Source organism: Athene cunicularia (assembly GCF_003259725.1).
Source record: "Athene cunicularia isolate RWA chromosome 6 unlocalized genomic scaffold, athCun1 chr6_part1, whole genome shotgun sequence".
Classification (NCBI taxonomy): domain Eukaryota; kingdom Metazoa; phylum Chordata; class Aves; order Strigiformes; family Strigidae; genus Athene; species Athene cunicularia.
In genome coordinates, this window is record NW_020799105.1 from 5336482 (window position 1) to 5353904 (window position 17423).

At 46.3% G+C, this 17423-nt stretch overlaps 1 protein-coding gene across 2 annotated transcripts in view; it reads left to right on the forward strand.

Moving 5' to 3' along the window:
• SEC31B (SEC31 homolog B, COPII coat complex component) overlaps positions 1-17423 on the forward strand; it is a 40514-nt gene that overhangs the window by 15536 nt on the left and 7555 nt on the right. The window contains exons 13-25 of one of the 2 annotated variants that reach the window (XM_026851268.1): positions 171-254; positions 1211-1319; positions 1717-1895; positions 4898-5024; positions 6123-6268; positions 7526-7699; positions 8303-8491; positions 9187-9400; positions 9797-10123; positions 11176-11214; positions 14110-14165; positions 15391-15537; positions 15952-16068. In XM_026851268.1, the coding sequence (XP_026707069.1) occupies positions 171-254; positions 1211-1319; positions 1717-1895; positions 4898-5024; positions 6123-6268; positions 7526-7699; positions 8303-8491; positions 9187-9400; positions 9797-10123; positions 11176-11214; positions 14110-14165; positions 15391-15537; positions 15952-16068 (1908 nt within the window). The remainder of the gene's footprint in view (positions 1-170; positions 255-1210; positions 1320-1716; positions 1896-4897; positions 5025-6122; positions 6269-7525; positions 7700-8302; positions 8492-9186; positions 9401-9796; positions 10124-11175; positions 11215-14109; positions 14166-15390; positions 15538-15951; positions 16069-17423) is intronic. The other variant, XM_026851269.1, reaches the window with a different exon arrangement.

Consider the following 17423-nt stretch of genomic DNA (forward strand, 5'->3'; position numbering starts at 1 on the left):
AAAAGGATAAATAACCTCTGATAGGCAGCCAGCCAGGAATAGGGAGAAGTGGAACGGCGAAAGAGCTAAGGGGATTGTGTCTAGAGCTTGCCAGTCGCTTGGTGGCTTTGCTGCCCAGGTGCTTAACTTTTATAGGGGCTTCACTCTGTGAATGTCTTTTACTTTTCTAGATCACTTCATGTTTGAGTAATGGGATCCCAGATAAACAGCCCCTTCCTGAGGCAGATGAGACAAATGCTGCACAGCCAGATCAGGTATGTCCTGTACATCTTGCCAGTCTGGGAGAGCAGTGAAAGGCAGAATGAACAGGAAGGTTTAATTTCAACCACAAGATGGGCTCAATGCAGGTGTTGCAGAGGGCAGTTGACAGTCCTGTCACACCCTCACAGGGTCAGACTAAATGATCATAGCAGTCCCTTCTGCCTTTAAAACCAATCAGCAAATGATGGAGACGGACTCCTGGCTGTTAACACTGCAAGAAGGCTTGCTTCACCAGTGCTGATCTCTTCAGCGATAGAATCATCCTCACCCCAGCTTAACATCATGCTATAGTTCTGGATTTCCTCTGTGAAGCTTCTGCTGTGGTATTTCTTTTGCATTTCTTTCCTTTTCACCTCTATGCTTTGAAATGTATTCTGACGTGATTTTGGGATGTTCATCTTCAGATGCTTTCCAAGGCCTGGTTCACCATGCTTTGTAAATTTTGCTCCTCTAAGATATCTAAAACTGTTATCCTCAAATTAGTAATCTTCACAAACCTTAAACACTTGCTGAGATATTCTAAGAGTAGCAGTTGTGTCCTGCATTACAATCGAGCACCAAGCGCAGCTGTGATCCTACCTGTTAGTTGTAGATATCACTTGTTGGGCTTGTCCCTATTCTGTCCAAATTTATTTAGCTTGCTCAAGGGGTGGGTTTTGTTGATGAATGCTGGCCAGCGATACTGTTGGCATTGCATGTCTTACACTGTCAACCTCCTAAGCTTTGTCAATAGTAGCACTGCTCTTGCTGCTGCCCCTGCAAAACTGTGCACATTGATAGAACAGTGACAAGAGGCATGATGGGTTTTCAAGTTGAAATCAGATTTATATGATCATGGAGTGTAGCCCCAAATGGAGAGTGGCCCCATCCCACTCAGTAATCCCTTAAACTGTTTTTGGCAGGATCTGTGTGTTCAATGAACTAATTACTTCTTGCACTCTTCGCACAGCTTTTGATAAATTCCAGTGATGATGTAGCTGCTGTTTGCTCCTCTTCAGCTTTTTTTGACAACCTTATCCCACAGAATATGAGCACATTGGAGATTCCTGTCACTAAAGGTATGTTACACAGAATGAGTTTCTGCCCTCTTAGGAAAAGGCAAGAGGAGGGAAAACCAGAAATTAGAGATACCAGGAAAAATCTGGTCCATTAACAGCAGATGGATGCTTTTAAAATACATAACCCCTCGCAGTGTCATGCAGCATCTCTCAGCATTGTGCAAGGAAATACTCTTCACAGATAAGAGACACATTAAAAATGTAGAAGAATCTTCTAGATGATGAAAAACATACTGTCAAGTCATTGCTTAAGTGCAAAACCTGATTTGGATTTCCAAATCTTTTTTAGCTGGACTTCAATGAGTTGGGTTTTTTTACTGCCTGCTCTTTAAAACAAGCATCATCAGTGCATCTGGGTGATGCCCCTGTAGGTTAACTCTGCTTCTCACCTCTGTAGATACGGATGGACTCATCAGCCAAGCCCTTTTGTTGGGGAATTTTGAGGCTGCAGTGGAGCTGTGCATGCGGGCAGAGCGCTTTGCTGATGCCATCATCCTAGCTATAGCTGGTGGGGAGGATCTCCTAAAGGAGACCCAGAAGCGCTATTTTGCCAAGCGTAAGACAAAACTCTCCCTGGTAAGTGACAGTTTTGTGTGCCTACTGAGCAAGAGAAGGTGTATGATAGCTTGGCAGATGTTCACCTGAATACATGCGGAAATGCTTTGTCAGGAAGTAGAATGTCAGCAGAATCTGTGCATCTCCTCTTGGCTAGACATTTACTCTAATCTCTCGGTAGTTTTATGACAATTTCATGTTGCCCACCTAGAATATCTGTGTTCTCTGTTCCTTTTTTTTTTTTAATCTAGTGGTTTCTGCCTCAGTTCCCCATGCTTGTAACCTGTGCAGCATACTGCCCCATTACAGTTCAGCTAGGAAGGTCATAGCTTATTAATTGACAAACAGGGAAGTGTAACAGGGGTTGGGATATCCTAACACTATATTCCCTCTCATTGATACTACCTGCTTTGAAACAGGATATGTGGGATCATAGAATCATAGAATGGTTTGGGTTGGAAGGAATCTTAAAGATCATCTAGCTCCACCCCTCCTGCCATGGGCAGGGACACCTTCCACTAGAACAGGTTGCACAGAGCCCCATCCAAGCTGGCTTTGAACACTGACAGGGAGGGGGCAGCCACAACTGCTCTGGGCAACTTGTTCTAGTGTCTCACCACCCTCACAGTAAAGAATTTCTTCCTTCTATCTAATCTTTCAGTTTAAAATCATCACCCCTCATGCTATCCCTACAATCTCTGATACAGATTCATTCCCCATCTTTCCTGCAGGCCCCTTTTAAGTACTGGAAGGCTGCTATAAATCTCCTTGGAGCCTTCTCCTCTCCAGGCTGAACAACCCCAACTCTCTCAGCCTGTCCTCATAAGGGAGGTGCTTCAGCCCCCTGATCATCTTTGTGGGCCTCCTCTGGACCTGCTCCAACAGGTCTGTGTTGTTCTTATACTGGGGTCCCCAGATCTGAACACTGTACTCCAGTTGGAGTCTCACAAAAGCAGAGAAGAGGGGGACAATCCCCTCCCTTGACCCACTGGCCACAATTCTCTTGATGCAGCCCAGGATACAGTTGGCTTTCTGGGCTGTGTGTGCACATGGCTTGTAGTCAGTTTTCCATCCACCAATACCCCCAAGTCCTCTGCAGGGCCGCTCCCAAACCACTTACTTCCCAGCCTGTATTTGTGCATGGGATTGCCTCAGCCTATGTGCAGGACCTTGCACTTGGCCTTGTTGAACTTCATGAGGTTTGAGGGGGCCCACCTCTCCAGCCTGTCCAGGTCCCTCTGGATGGCACATCCCTTCCCTCCAGCATGTTGGCCACACCACACAGCTTGGTGTCGTTAGCGAATTTGCTGAGGGTGCACTCGATCCCACTGTCCATGTCAGTGACAAAGATGTTAAACAGTGCTGATCCCAACACCGACCCCTGAGGAATGCCACTTGTCCCTGCTCTCCACTTCGACATCAAGCTGTTGACCGCAACTCTTTGAGTGCGACCATCCGGCCAGTAACTTAACCACCAAGAGATCCATCCATCAGATCCATGTCTCTCCAATTCAGAGACAAGGATGTCATGCAGAACAGTGTCAAATGCTTTGCGCAAGTCCAGGTAGATGACGTCAGTTGCTCTTCCCTTATCCCCAATGCTGTAACCCTGCCATAGAAGAGCACCAAATTTGTGAGGCACAGTTTGCCCTTAGTGAAGCTGTGTTGGCTCTTACCAGTCATCTCCTTATTTTCCGTATGCCCTAGCATCGTTTCCAGGAGGATCCACTCCACAATCTTGCCAGACACAGAGATGAGATTGACTGGCCTGTAGTTCCCCAGGTCTTCCTTTTTTCCCTTTTTGAAAATGGGGGTTATGTTTCCCCTTTTCCAGTCAGTGGGAACGTCACTGGACTGCCACAACTTCTCAAATATGATGCACAGCGGCTTAGCCACTTCATCCGTCAGTTCCCTCAGGACCTGTGGATGCATCTCATCAGGTCCCATGGACTTGTGCACCTTCAGGTTCCTTAGATGGTCTTGAACCTGATCTTCTCCTACAGTGGACCGTCCTTCATTCTCCCAGTCCCTGCCTTTGCCTTCTGTGACTTGGGCAGTGTGACTGGAGCACTAGCTGGTGAAGACTAAGGCAAAAAATTCATTGACTACCTCAGCCTTCTCCATATCCCAAGTAACCAGGTCTCCCATTTCCTTCCAGAGATGACTGACATTTTCCATAGTCTTCCTTTTATCACCAACATAGCTATAGAAGCTTTTCTTCTTGCCCTTGATGTCCCTTGCCAGCTTTAATTTTGTCAGGGCTTTGGCCTTCCTAACCTGATTCCTTGCTGCTCAGACAATTTCTCTGTATTCCTCCCAGGCTACCTGTCCTTGCTTCCTCCCTCTGTAGGCTTCCTTCCTCTGTTTGAGCTTATCTAGGGGCTCCTCATTCATCCACACAGGCCTGGTGTTCTTACCTGACTTCCTCATTGTTGGGATGCATCACTCCTGAGCTTGGAGGAGCTGATCCTTGAATATTAACCAGCTTTCTTGGACCTCTATTTCCTTCAGGGCTTTATCCCATGCTGCTGTGCCAAGCAGATCCCTGAATAGGCCGAAGTCCACTCTCCTGATGTACAGAGTAGTGAGCTTGCTGTGCACCCTCCTCACTGCCCTAAGGATCTTGAACTCCACTATTTCATGGTCACTGCAGCCAAGGCTGCCATTGAGCTTCACACTCCTCACCAGTCCCTCCTTGTTGGTAAGAACAAGGGCCAGCATAGCACCTTTCCTCGTTGGCTTCTCTATCACTTGGAGAAGGAAGATCTTTAGCCTTGCCTAGTGCACTTTTTCCATATTCTCTTAAATGCTTTGTTGGATTTTTTTACTTTCTTTAGAGGCATTGGGTTCCAATTACAGTTAATATTGGGATGCTGTGATTGGTGGACCTTAATGTACAGTGAGGTAGTTGCTGCACAGTGGGAAGTGTGCCTGAAAGTGAGCTATCCCTCTGGGTGCACTTGCTTAAGCAGTCAGTCTGCCTTTGTCTTCAGTGACTGTCAGGCCTTCTGCTTCCCTTACAGCTGCTTTCCTCAGTTGTGCAGCAGAACTGGCAAGATATTGTTTGCACGTGCGATCTACAGAGCTGGAAGGAAGCACTGGCCATCTTGTTAACATACTCAAAGCATGAGGACTATACCCATCTCTGTGGTATGCAGCATACTATGTTTTGATATGATTTCCCTTAGGGGTGGGCAACTCTGCACCATTCACAGGAAGAAGTGGATACTGCTGAGGAAGGAAAGCACTCCTTAATCATTACATGAATAAGTGTGGACTGTTGAGTTAGGAGAATGATATATGCACACTGTGGCTGAGTGTAGTGTAAAGTTCTATATGCTGATATTTCCTATCACCTCTACTAATAGCATGGAAAAAAACAGGATAGACACTGGACTCAGACACCAAGAGGGTGATATTTATTATCTTACTCTGGGGAGCAAGGGATTTCCTTGACAGTAAAAGGTCAGGTGGCTTCACTCACCATTCCCCTACATTCCCCTCCCTTTTAAGACCAGAAGCAGGGGCTATTTAATGTTTGGTGGCCTCAGTAGTTTCCTCAGACTGTTAATAGTCCAACATGCTCAGCAACTGGTTGTTCTGAGAGTCAGAGTTCAGGGAAAATCTGGTGACAGAATCTGACAAAGTTACTTATGTTGATTATATGGGAACTACCTCCTGACTGATGGGAACAGCTAAGTGCTGTTGGAGAAATGCCAGCTCTTTATACAAGTAAGATGACACAACTCAAAATGCAAGAAAACATGACATCTTTTGCAGACCAAATTGTAGGAGTGGAAGGTGGTGGTGATGATAGAAAGTTCCAGCTCACCTTTATGTCCTAGCATTTGCTACACATTGACAACTACCAGATTACTAGCTGTCCCTGGTACTGGACACTACTGTTGCCTGGAGATTTGCACACCTCTTTGGGGAAAAAAAAAATCATTGGATTTTTTCGGTGAATTCATCTGTCATTTTTAAGGGTATTTCTTTCTTTTTCATGTCTGGGCAGACATATAAAAATTGGAAGATATATTAAAAATTACTTCTTTTTTCAACCAAGTTGGTTTTGAGATTCCTTAATGATGCCCATTATGTGTTATCTATGAATTAGGTGCAGATCCAAAGCTGTCAACACCTTTTAATGGCAAGCCAGCATAGGATTGCTAAGAGACGAGCATTGGGGTTAATGAGCTCTTCAGAAAGAGAGAGTGTTAAATGTTGACTGTATTTCTTCCTCTCTAGACATGCTGGGTGCCCGTCTAGAGTCGGAGGGTGATGCAGCCCTGTCCAATGATGCCTGCCTCTGCTATATCTCATCAGGCAATGTGGAGAGGTTGGTGGAATGCTGGGTAAAGAACCATGAGACTTCGTCACCCCTTGCCCTGCAGGTACAGGTGCTATAATTTTGGTTTGACTCCCATTTAGGCCAATCTGATAGCCTTGATCTGTTTGTATTACCCCATCAAACGGAGTATCTGGCTTCCAGCAGGCAGTGCAGACCTGTTCATAGTCACCAAAGCATCTCCTTCTAGCCTGGATTACCGGCTTACATCTAAAGGAGACTTGCACTTCTTAAACGTTAAGGGTTTGTTTGTTTAGAGAGTACCAATGACATTGCACGTAAATCCAGCCGTGGACAGGAGTTACGGCCTACCTGCCTGTCCTTGTATACTGACGTCATCCCTGAGCTTCCTTTTTAGTCAGGGAAGTTTAGACTGTGCCTGTTTTCTTCCTGGTAGGCGCTTGAGAGTACGTTTGCTTCTGTGCTTATCATATCTAACTGTAATGCTCCAGTTACCTGGAGGTACCTTCAGAACAGCCTCTGGCAAAATAAAATAAAAGTGTTGACTGTGTTATTCCCACTGCAAGTAGAACGATCATGTATGGGAAGTCACAGCTTGCAGATGAATCAGGGCCTCTAAGTTGGTGTTGTTACCTGTTACACTTAAATCAGTCTTGGCTAAGTCACTAACCCCTGTTGTGTCCAATCACTAGAATGAACTAGACAAGTTTTCTATTCTAGTATCTGCAGATAATGCCCTCTATGTCCTTGGTTTTGCAACCACACTAGTGAGTAAAGCAACAAAAAGGCATCTTCAGCATTCCTGGTTATGTTTGAAACTGGCCTCCTTCCGGTTATCAGTTATCAGCCAATGAAGCATATATCATTCCACAACTACAAACATTACTTCGATTTCTATGAGTTGAAGGAGCTTTGAATAAACAAAACCCTTCTGGTCTGTTTGTCAGCAGTAGTAGTTTTCCCTAGTGAATTTCTCCTTGTATGGTTTTAATCCTTAATCTTTCAAGCTGATCATTTGTAACTCTGAGTTACAGTAGTAACCTCCTAGTAAAAAGTTCACAGTTACTTGAAATGTCCTTGTGGCTTCTGATTTTCTTTTTTCCCTTACCAGAGAAGTAGCAGTGTCAGGGTTTGCTTCCTGATTCCTGTTTTTCTTCACAAAGTGCACCTGAGGAAATGGTAATCAGTGGTAGTATCTGGTGCAGAGTAACTCCTATTCACACTGGACCCGATGTCAGTTGAAAGTTGGGAAAGCTATCTGGTATTGTCGTAACATGAGATGGACCAGTAAGGCAAGTCAGATTCTGAATGGTCTATTTCTTCCCTCCCCTGGCTTATTCAGGATCTCATAGAGAAGGTGATGGTGCTGAGCAGGTCCATTGAGATTCTCCAAGGCACAGCAGGACATGCACCAGGCCCTGTCTTGGCAGAACGAATCACCCAGTATGCCAGTCTCCTGGCATCACAGGGATGCTTGGCAGCCGCAATGAATTACCTACCCAGCAGCTCTAAAGAGGTAAGTGAGAAACAAGTTGTGTGAAAGAGGAGTATATGGGGAAAAATGATACTTTGTATGAGGGAGAGCTTGTGTTTTGACATGAATCACGACTTAAGGTTTCACCTTAATTATGGTAACCTGAGAGTAGAGGTGTGTTGGGTTTTTTTTCTAGGACACAGCTTTTGTCTTCATTTACTTTTTCTTTGTAGTGCCTTTGGTTCAGGGAAAATGAAGAGAGCTATAGCACCATAAATGTTTCCTGGAGAACAATGCTGGGAAGCAGCTCTACAGGGAAGCTTCATTTATTCCTGAAACTAGCTGGTGGAGGAAGGGAATAGCGAGGTCACCTTGTAGTTGAAACAAATCTGTCTAGTGCCCAAATTTGGGTAGAGGTTGGGGAGGGAAAAGTCTAAAGACTGGGGACAGGATCTGTGAGACTTCATCTGCCTGGGAATATGATGGGTGATGTTCCAGGTTGTCAGTTACAGTTTTGTTTAGTTTTGTTTTCCTGGTGGTTATTGGGGGAATGGTGTCTTTTGCAGTGTTTTGGGTTGGGGTCTGTTTTGAATGCCTTCCATCTGAGGCTCTCAAGGCACTCTTCTAAAGCATAGTTTGTTTCAGCTTCTGATCGAACAGCTCCGGGACCGGCTTTTCCATGCTCAAGGAGAGAATGTGGGTGATCAGCAGCCACCTCCTTTTCCCTACACTCGTGTCAGTGTAGGTGTCATAAAACACACTTCTCCAGCAGCCAGGGGTGGTTCCGCCACTGAAGGAGCAGCCCACAAAACAGGTCTGAGACATCCAGAGAAGGTAGGCCTTAAACTCAGGTGTTCATGACTTGGGGAAAGGGAGGAAGGCATACTGGGTTGTGGAAGGCATATGAAGCATTATGAGATGACGCAGATTGCAGGCATTGAGGAACTCATCAGTGATGCACTTCACTGGAGCAAACACAAGCTCTGTGATAATCCAGAAGTAGGCTGACATCTTTTCACAAAGCCCTGTCCCACATGCTGTCACTGGAGGAGGCCGTTAGAAGTGTAGGGATCCACTGAGATCTTGCATACTGAGGGAAAAGGGGGCTGTGGTTCACTCTCCTATGTCTGTCTCACCCTCATCTCTCACTAAAATTAGTGTAGGATGGCTTAATCTCAGTTCTTGCACAAGAAAACTTCAGGAAGTTTTGCTTCCAGCCTCTATTACTTCATTATTGTTCCTTCATTATTTCCTCTAGTTGTTCTTTCAGGAGGTCACTGTATGGGAACTGGCTCCTGAAGACTAATCCTTGTGAGAGCTGGAAAATAATCTGAAGAGAGTGGTGCCCAGCTTGTTGAACATGTTATGTGGTGGGAAAGGCCTTTAAAGGATCCAGTCCATCTAGGGCACTGACAGCAGCATCATCTTCTCTTGCCTGAGAAGTGACAGGGATAGAAAGTGTATCTGCTTGTGTGTGTATGCACATGATTGTGTTGGCCATTTGCAAATTCTTTGTTTTTTAATTGCAGTCCAGCTGTCAGTCACCATTTGCCCCTTCAGCACCTTCTCAGCCTTCAGTGCCTTCCCTCTTCATGACTCAGCCAGTGCCAGGGATGTCTATGACACCTCACCACGTTGCCCCTCCCCAGGCTAGCACGGGACCTCAAACAAGTGTCTATTCTAGAGGGTCCCCATACCAACAGTACAACTTGGGATTGGTTCCAGCAACCATTTCAGGGCCAGGTAAGCACTGTCTGATAGTCATGTCTATTCTCCAGGTTTTATTAGACTAAAGCCTTAAACATGGATGTCTGCTCTGCTTTCTTCCTCATAGGCCTATTGTACTTGCAAAGAACTAGTCAGCTTTCTGAGAGGCCTCTCAGTGTTTCTGACACATCTAGTTCTATCAGCTCTTGCTGCACATCTGCTGATATTAAGTATATATAGGGGTGGAGAAGCCACGCAGCTAAATTTGTGGCAGAGTTTGACTGATGTAGCCTGGGTTATAGGGGATATGCCTGGCGTGAATATTCTAATGTATGGCTTGGAGAAGGGCAGACTTAATATCATGAAGGAGAGCATCAGGAGAGTTTGCGCATGAAACAAGCGATGCTGATACATTCTCATTTTCATTTGTAGCTGTGTCACAGTCTCAACCGTTTGGACCAGCAGGAGTCAGACCTGTTGGTCCTGCTCCCTTCCCCAGCCAGCCTTCTCTGCCAGGACAGTCCATGCCCATGACATCTCCTGGTGTTCCACCACCTGGACCTGCCCTCTTTCCTCCAGCCTCAGTCCCATCATCTCAGCTTCCTGCAGCTTGTCCTCTCCCTGTGGCAAGCCAGTCTCCTCTAGGTTTCTCTTCAGCACCTTTCAACTGCCCCATGAACATGGTTTACCCTCAGGGAGGTCCTGGAGCTCCATCTACTAAGTCCCTGCCAGCAGCCAGCATTCCTCCTCCTCCCACAGGTAAGTACTGCTTGTGTGACTTCTGTGTCCAAGATACTCGTGGATGCGATTTGAGGTCTGGTCTGGTCTGTCACCATAAAGGCTGGATGTGGTGCTGAGGCTAACCTTACAGGCACATTGTGCTGAGACTGGGTGTGGTGGTGAAACACAACAATGATGACAGTTTCATTCAGCCTGTTCAGCTCTGTCTCCCAGGTTGGGGTTGCAAGATGCTGTCTCTTCAGGTTCCCAGTGCGCCCTAAGTAGCCATGCAATCCAGAGGCATCTGTTCTGACTGAAAAGGTGGTGGTTCCCAGGGAATGCCTGGTGGAAGGCATGCTGATCTTGCCCCTGCTTCTGCAACTTACACAAGAGATGCATTTAAAATGCTGGGAGAGCAGGGTGCTGCTTCTCTATCTGTGGGATACCCCTTGCTTAGCTTCAGGATAAAATTCCTCTGTCTGCTGTGCTCTAGTTCTCCCCATTTTTTCCTGCTGCCATAAAGTGCTTGCCTGGGAATCACTTCTGGATTCTTTTGTGCAGGGCTCTAGACTTGGAGCCTTTCCACTTTGGGTCTGTAGTTTGAATGCAGCCCAGCCTGCAAGTACTCTGAAGTCCTGGCTAGCATGATGAAGAAGAAGAGAGTGTTGTTGGACCTAGTGGATGGGCATTCCCTCTTTCTGTTTCCCACAACATCACCACATCTGGTGCTTTTTAATTCTTTGTTTCCTGTCTCGATGGACAGGTTTAGCCAGGCTGTGGAGATCCCTAACAACAAGGCTGACAGTCCTTAGGTTTTTGAGCAGATGCTCTCCAAGCCATGCGTATTCTGAGAGTGAAGAAAGTGAGGCTTTAAGGTTTGCCTCCACCTGGAATCCTGGAATTAAGCTGTGGTTAACCAAGGATAGCAAATCCCACTGTGTGAAGCCTGTGGCAACTACGCAGAAAGGCTCTAAGCTAAGGCTTGGACAAATTCCTTCTGAAAAGCTATGGAGATAGTAGTCCAGGGACATTACACACTGAGTAAAAGCTGTTGGTGTTGATGACTCTCCCAACCCTGCCTTGATTTTCAGGTTTCTTCCCTTGGCTAGATCCCCACATGGATCATGCAGGTAGTACCCAGAGAAGCCTCCAGACCTGTGCTTCCAGTGAAATGTGGGGGGTGTGCGCACGTTTTACTGTGTGTGCATGCATGCATTCATGCTCATTGCTATTTGTTGTTTCCTTGCATGCCTGGGGAACTATACAGCTGGAGTAGTGGACATAATTGTCCTGAGGACAAGCAAGTGATAGCTGGGAGTGTTGGAAGTGAAATGAAAGTACAGTGCTCTTACTGATGAGTTTGGGTACAGAAAGCAGGGGCTGCAGCTTCTTCCTTCTCTACTTTCCTCCTTTCAGACAGCTGTTGGGCCAGCAGGAGAGGGAAGCAGCCCTTATTCCTTTCTTGGTTCTCTAGGCAAGGAACAGGCCAGTGGTTGTAACTCATCTCTTGTTTTCTCCCTGTTACATTCCCAGCCTTATGCATGGCTTTACTTGCACTTGTGCTTTTCCCAGGTAGACTCATGGTCCCAGCATGAGTGGTGGTGGAGCAGAGCTTCCCAAGCAGACTATGGGGGCTCTATTTCAAGGGGAACTGGAAAACCCTTTTGGCTTTAGTTACAGGGCAAGGTTTGACTTTGAATCTCAGTCCATCTGCTGGGGAGAATTTGGACTGTAGAGGTTTTCTGACTGATGCTTTGTACTGATTTCTCTTCTTGGGATTCATTGATGATGGAGAGTAGGTATCTTCCAGTCTACATTGTTGGTGGGGTACACACAACTCAGTGTCTTAATGGACTGTCTCTGCACAGTGACTGCTGCCTGTGCCAAAGATCATCTGCCAGGCACAAGAGAATACCTAGGGAGTCTCATCTTTATCTAGGAAGTTCAAGTACTTGGTAGCCGCTTACACCACCAAGCAAGGCTTGCTGTGTGGAGTGGGACTCTGGAAAGGGAGTTATCCCTTCAGCAGAGAAACAAGACCCCAATGTTTCCCAGTTAAAGGAAAGATGATTTGGTGGCAAGGATTTCAAGCACTTCCTCAGGCTGAAGATTCCTGTGGGAATTCACTGCTGGGAAAGTTCCCTTCTGGCAGCATTTACCCCCCATTTTAATGGCAGCATATGGCATGCCCAGATCAGTAGTGCAAACTGGCTTCTTGAGAGTGCTTTCTTGCCTGCTATTATTGTTCTGGTTTTGATGGATGCTTTTCTTTAGCCTGGAAAGGGACTGTAATCCCAATCCCCTGGAAAGGGACTGTAAAGTCATTCAATCTGACTGGCCAACCTTGCTTGCTTTGGAAATTCCTGAACATGATATAAACAGTTCATGAACTCATTCTCACTAATGCAATGAAGAAAGATCTCCCCTTTTAGAAATCCCATGCTCCCAAGGAGCATCAAGGATGGGATGAAGGACAGCAACATGTTGACTGATCTCCTTTCTGGCCAGGATAATTTCTGACTCCTGCCTGTGACAATTTTGTTTTTTTCTAAGGACAGGCATTGCTGGAGACTGCTGCCATGGGGCATTCCTTTCAGGGTTGGTGAGAAATCCTCTTTCACAAGTAGCATAGGCAAGATAGTTGGAGTTTCATCCCAGCAAAATGCAGCAGGATCCTGTTGTCTCATGTCTGATGATTGAGTGCCTGTCTTAAAGACTATAATTTAAATAGCTGTTTCCTCTGAGAATTCAAAGTGCCACTGGGTTGGAATAGTGCCAGGATCTGCTAGACCACAGACTTGGTGGGGGCTGGTAGAGTTCTAGGGCACAGAATCCCCAAGCTAGAAATAAGTGCCAACTTAATTAAACTACTGATCCAAACTCATCAGAGAGTGAGTCTTGAAATCATGGGAAAAGGGAGGGCAAAAAGAAGCTGCCAGAATTTTAATAATAAAGGTAATTAAAGTAATGAAGCACCTTTTGCATCTTTCCCCTGTGATTTTTAAAGCTCAGTTCAGGATCAGTGACTCATTAAGTGTGGCATTGAGCTCCAGCAATTCTGATGTTGCCCCTTAGAATTATGCCACTTTCTCACAGATTATTCCTGTCTCATGGGCTTGTGGTTATTAATACTGGGGTGGCAAAAGAAGCACTGGGGTTTTGTCTAGAGATGCAGGTACCCTTACAAGACAGCAGCAGACAAGGTGGTTGGATTTGACCTTTGCAGAATGAAATGCGGTCTCAAGTCTTTTGATGTCATGTTGTCTGATGGATTTTTAATTACCTGGAGTGAGGTTAGAGGCTAGGTACCACAGAAGCATCTGCTGAGACACTGCTCTGCTCCCAAGGCATTTACAGGTTAAGTCTATTCCCTTCTAGTTGAGAAGCCAGCAAATTTTTCTAAGCTTTGGTTCTGAACAGGATTTTGGAAGGGGAAAATTTCAAGCCTAACTTTTCCCCACTTCATCACAGCAACCTGCATTGCTGTGAACTGCCACCATGAGGCGCTCCTGGGAGCGTTGGTGAGAAGCCCTCTCTCACCTATCATAACACAGCCCTCACGGTGATACCGCAGCTCTAGATTCTCTGTTTGGGGCACCCCAGGAGCTCCCTGAACCCTGATGTGTACGCACATGCAGGTCCTGACCAAGGTTTAGGCCTGACGCTGAGGCTGACTTTGGCAGCCTCTGTAGAATGCAGAAAGCTTCATATAGTTGTGAAAAAGTTTTCTGGGTGGGAGTGGCTGTGTGCCTGTTCAGTCTGTTCAGACATCACCTCATGAATCCAGTGCACATACTCGAATCCTAAGAATGTAATTAAGAAAGAGAAAGAGAAGGAAGAACAGTTCATGGGCCCATGAACTGGGTCTGAAATTCCTTGGCTGAAATTATCTGAAAGTGCAGTGATGGAGGAAATGAAGCCATAGGCCTTTTTGCTTAGGGAAGTTCTGAACCATGCAAGCAACCATGTTACTTCGGCCACTTTCTCAAAGTCTGACATTTGTGTCTTGTTCTCTCTCCTGACAGCTCAGGAATCTTGGACTGATCCCTCTGCTGTAAGAGGAGGTCTTCAAAAGAAAAAGGTAATCTTTCAGCTGCAATATGTGTGGTTGTCTTTTAGCCAGAGAGCTCCATGCAACAGATACATTCCTATATATGCTCCCTGTCATCATTAGCAGGTCCCATTCTATGTTGGTCTGTCTGCTTAGGATCTAGGACTGGAGTCTAAGACATCTTGACCCTTTGCCATCCAAATTCACATGCTGTTCTTCAGGGTGGCTGTTTTGTAACAAGGTTATCATCTGTGATGCTGCATCCTTTGTCAGTACTTCCCAGGTTGACTACAATCACTTGGTGCTAGAAATATAGATTTAATCTTATCCCGTTGCCCACACACCTTTTTTGAGAGTGTCTGGGGAGATCATGCTCACATCACACCCATCAGCTGGGGGCAGCATTTCCCTTCAGCACAGTGAGACCCACCGTGATTTTCCTCAGATGCTGATACCAACTGACAAGGTATTCTGAAAGAAGTTGAGACAGGTGTAGCTGTGAGCTGCCTGCCATGTTGGCCCTCCTGCTTGCTACCTTGTCATGACTGCACTGGAGGACCTGTGATCTGAGCTCTTTTGCAGCAAATGCTCTCCGTACCCCAATTCTATCTCTGCTGCCTGCTGGCAGGTGTGTTGAGAAGCTTCTTTGGCACCATTCCCACCCCCCACTCCTCTTCTTTAGCTTGGAACAGACTTCTCGCCCTTTTTTCTGGCAGCATAGCTGGGAACCTGCTTCAGGCTGTGCTCACTACAACAGGATTAGCCTCTTGTTAAAGCCATCTCCTTTTGATCTAGCCCCGTCGGAGTGAATCTGTCCTGACTCTGGCTTAGCAGGGGCATGATGAAGTGTTTGCAAGAGGATTCTCCCCCCATGTCGTGGGATTTTCCCCAACACTTGCTCTGTTGGACACTTTACTGCTGCTAATCTCTACATTCAGGACTCGTGCCGTCGCAGAGCCAAGGCAGCTTTCTGAGGACCATTGCTTTCAGGGGCAACAGATCTGTTTGATTGAACAATTCCAGAGGAGTTTTGTTGCTGCCGCTTTGACTGTTCATCTAGGATGCAAGAGGAAGGGCCCCATGCTCTGAGTCAGGGAGCTGAAAGAACAGGGGTGGGTTACACATCATCTTGAGAACTGGGCACTCTGCAAATTAGAAGGGGAGTTGAATTTGACTGCAGAGAGTGTAAACAACCCTCCTTAATTGGACTTGGTTTTCTTGATTATTTTTTTCTTTTCTTTCTTTTCGCTGACAGTTGCCTGAGAAATTTACTCCTCCAGCCCCCATCACAGCTCCAGTAATGAGCCTGCCCACTGAAACACAAGGGATCCATCCTCAGCTGTCCAGGTTGCAAGAATCTGGCCAGTCACCCCCAGGAGCACCCAAGGAAGGCAGCCTGCAGGTACCCAGGGCAATTGGGGCATTTCCCAGCCACTAGCTCCTTGTCAAGTAGAAAAACAACTCAGCTTTTGAGATTCTTATTACTTGGCAGCTGCAGGGCTTATGTTGCTCCCTAGCCCTTATAAGACATCTCTTTCTGAGTGTTAGAGCAATTGCCAGGGTGGAAAACGACACCTGAGTATGACTAGGAGAGAGGGAGGGAGGCCAGGCAGGCTGTCAGCCTGCTGGGAGTTGGGAATCCACAGAGGCTTAAAACTATACCAGTCTGAAAATCATAATTAACTCTGCTTGCAAGTATTCTCTGGGTTTTCAAAGGGGTGAAATTCTTTCTGGTCATAGTTGCAGGAGTGGAATCTACCTGCTCCAGCCTTCCATGCTCCTGTTGCATTCATTCAGCTGCTTTTCTCTCTGTCAGTATCACCAGCTACCTATGGAGAGGGTTGAGAGGAAGGAGGTGCCCCCTGAGCATCAGGCTCTGAAGGCCACATTTGAAGAGTTGGTGCAACGCTGCTCTGCTGTCGCCACTGATCCAGTAAGTCTTCCCCTCTCTGATCTTTGGCTTTTCTGCTTTCATAGATGTTTGGTTGGTTCTTCCTTCTTCTAGTTGGGAAAAGAGAGGAAGAGTCTTGTCTCTATAACCAAGTTAATATCCATCTGCCTTCTTCCTTTAGCTGTAGGTTTGTCCATCTCTTGGGAGCTGAGATGCATTCTTTAGCATTTATCCACAGCTTCTAATTGCCTCTCTGGAGCTGTGGTTCTGTCCTCCTGGCTTTTTTCTCTGACAAAAGTAGAAGAAACAATCTAGCTAATTCAACTTCCTTTTTCACCATCTTGATCTGTAGATAGTTCCTGGAGAGCTAGTATTACCAGCTATCCTCCAAGCTTAGAGGAAAAGGCTGAGATAGCTTTGTGTCCGGGTCACTGTAATTTCTCCACCTAGTTCATGGAAGGCTGTTGGCATACATGTCATGTTGCATGCATGTATCAGGTCAGACTGTCTGGAAGCAGAAAAGCAGTGTTTGCAGCATCATGTTAGGTTGCTAGGTCTTCCCAGAACTTGGGGGCACCATGAAGCCTTCCTACTTCTATTTAGTGGGTGTTGGGATGAGCACTGAGCCTAAACTGTTATCCCGAAGTTAGACAATTGATGTGTAGCAGCAGCTTCAGCATCCTTGCTATGTGTTTTCTGAGAGCACAGTGTAGCAATTTCTGGAAGATAACCTAAAGGTTCCCTCTATGGACAGAAAGGCCTCTAGGTTTGGGCTTAAGCACTCTGCTTACATGGAGGTAGAATAGCTGGGTTGGTACAGCAGTACAATGTGCCTGAGCTCCTAAGGCTGCCAGGCCTTCCCAGTGTTGCCCAGAGTCAGGTGTTTCTATCCATGGTATAATTTACCTGTGAGTGAATTATCCAAGGTGGGATTAATGGGGTCAGTCTCACTAGAGCTTCAGTACTCATGCCCTTTCCTTGATGGTTACCTATAGTGGGAAGGATATTCCCTCTTTTTCTCAAGGAGCTGTTGCTTAGGTCAGCCATGGTGAGGCTGTCTGAATGCCCTGTGGGTCAGCTAATAGATGTTTCTTGAGCTTTGGTAGTCACTCTGCCCTGTGGTCTGCAAGCACTGGCTGGCAGAAAGGAGGAACACCTAGGCTGGGAGATGTGAAAACAGGCAAATCCAGCTTCCTGTCTTGGGAAGAGAATGTGTGTGTGTATATGTGCACAGTGATGACATGGCTGGCTTGTATCACAGTCCCTGGCTGGCAGAGGCTGAGATGCAGCTGAGTTGTAAGGTGCTGTGGGAAGAACAGAGGAGGGCACAGACTGAAAACGACTTGGTTCTAGGAGGGGTGCTTTGAAGCTTTGTCAGAGCTAACAATACCTGTTTC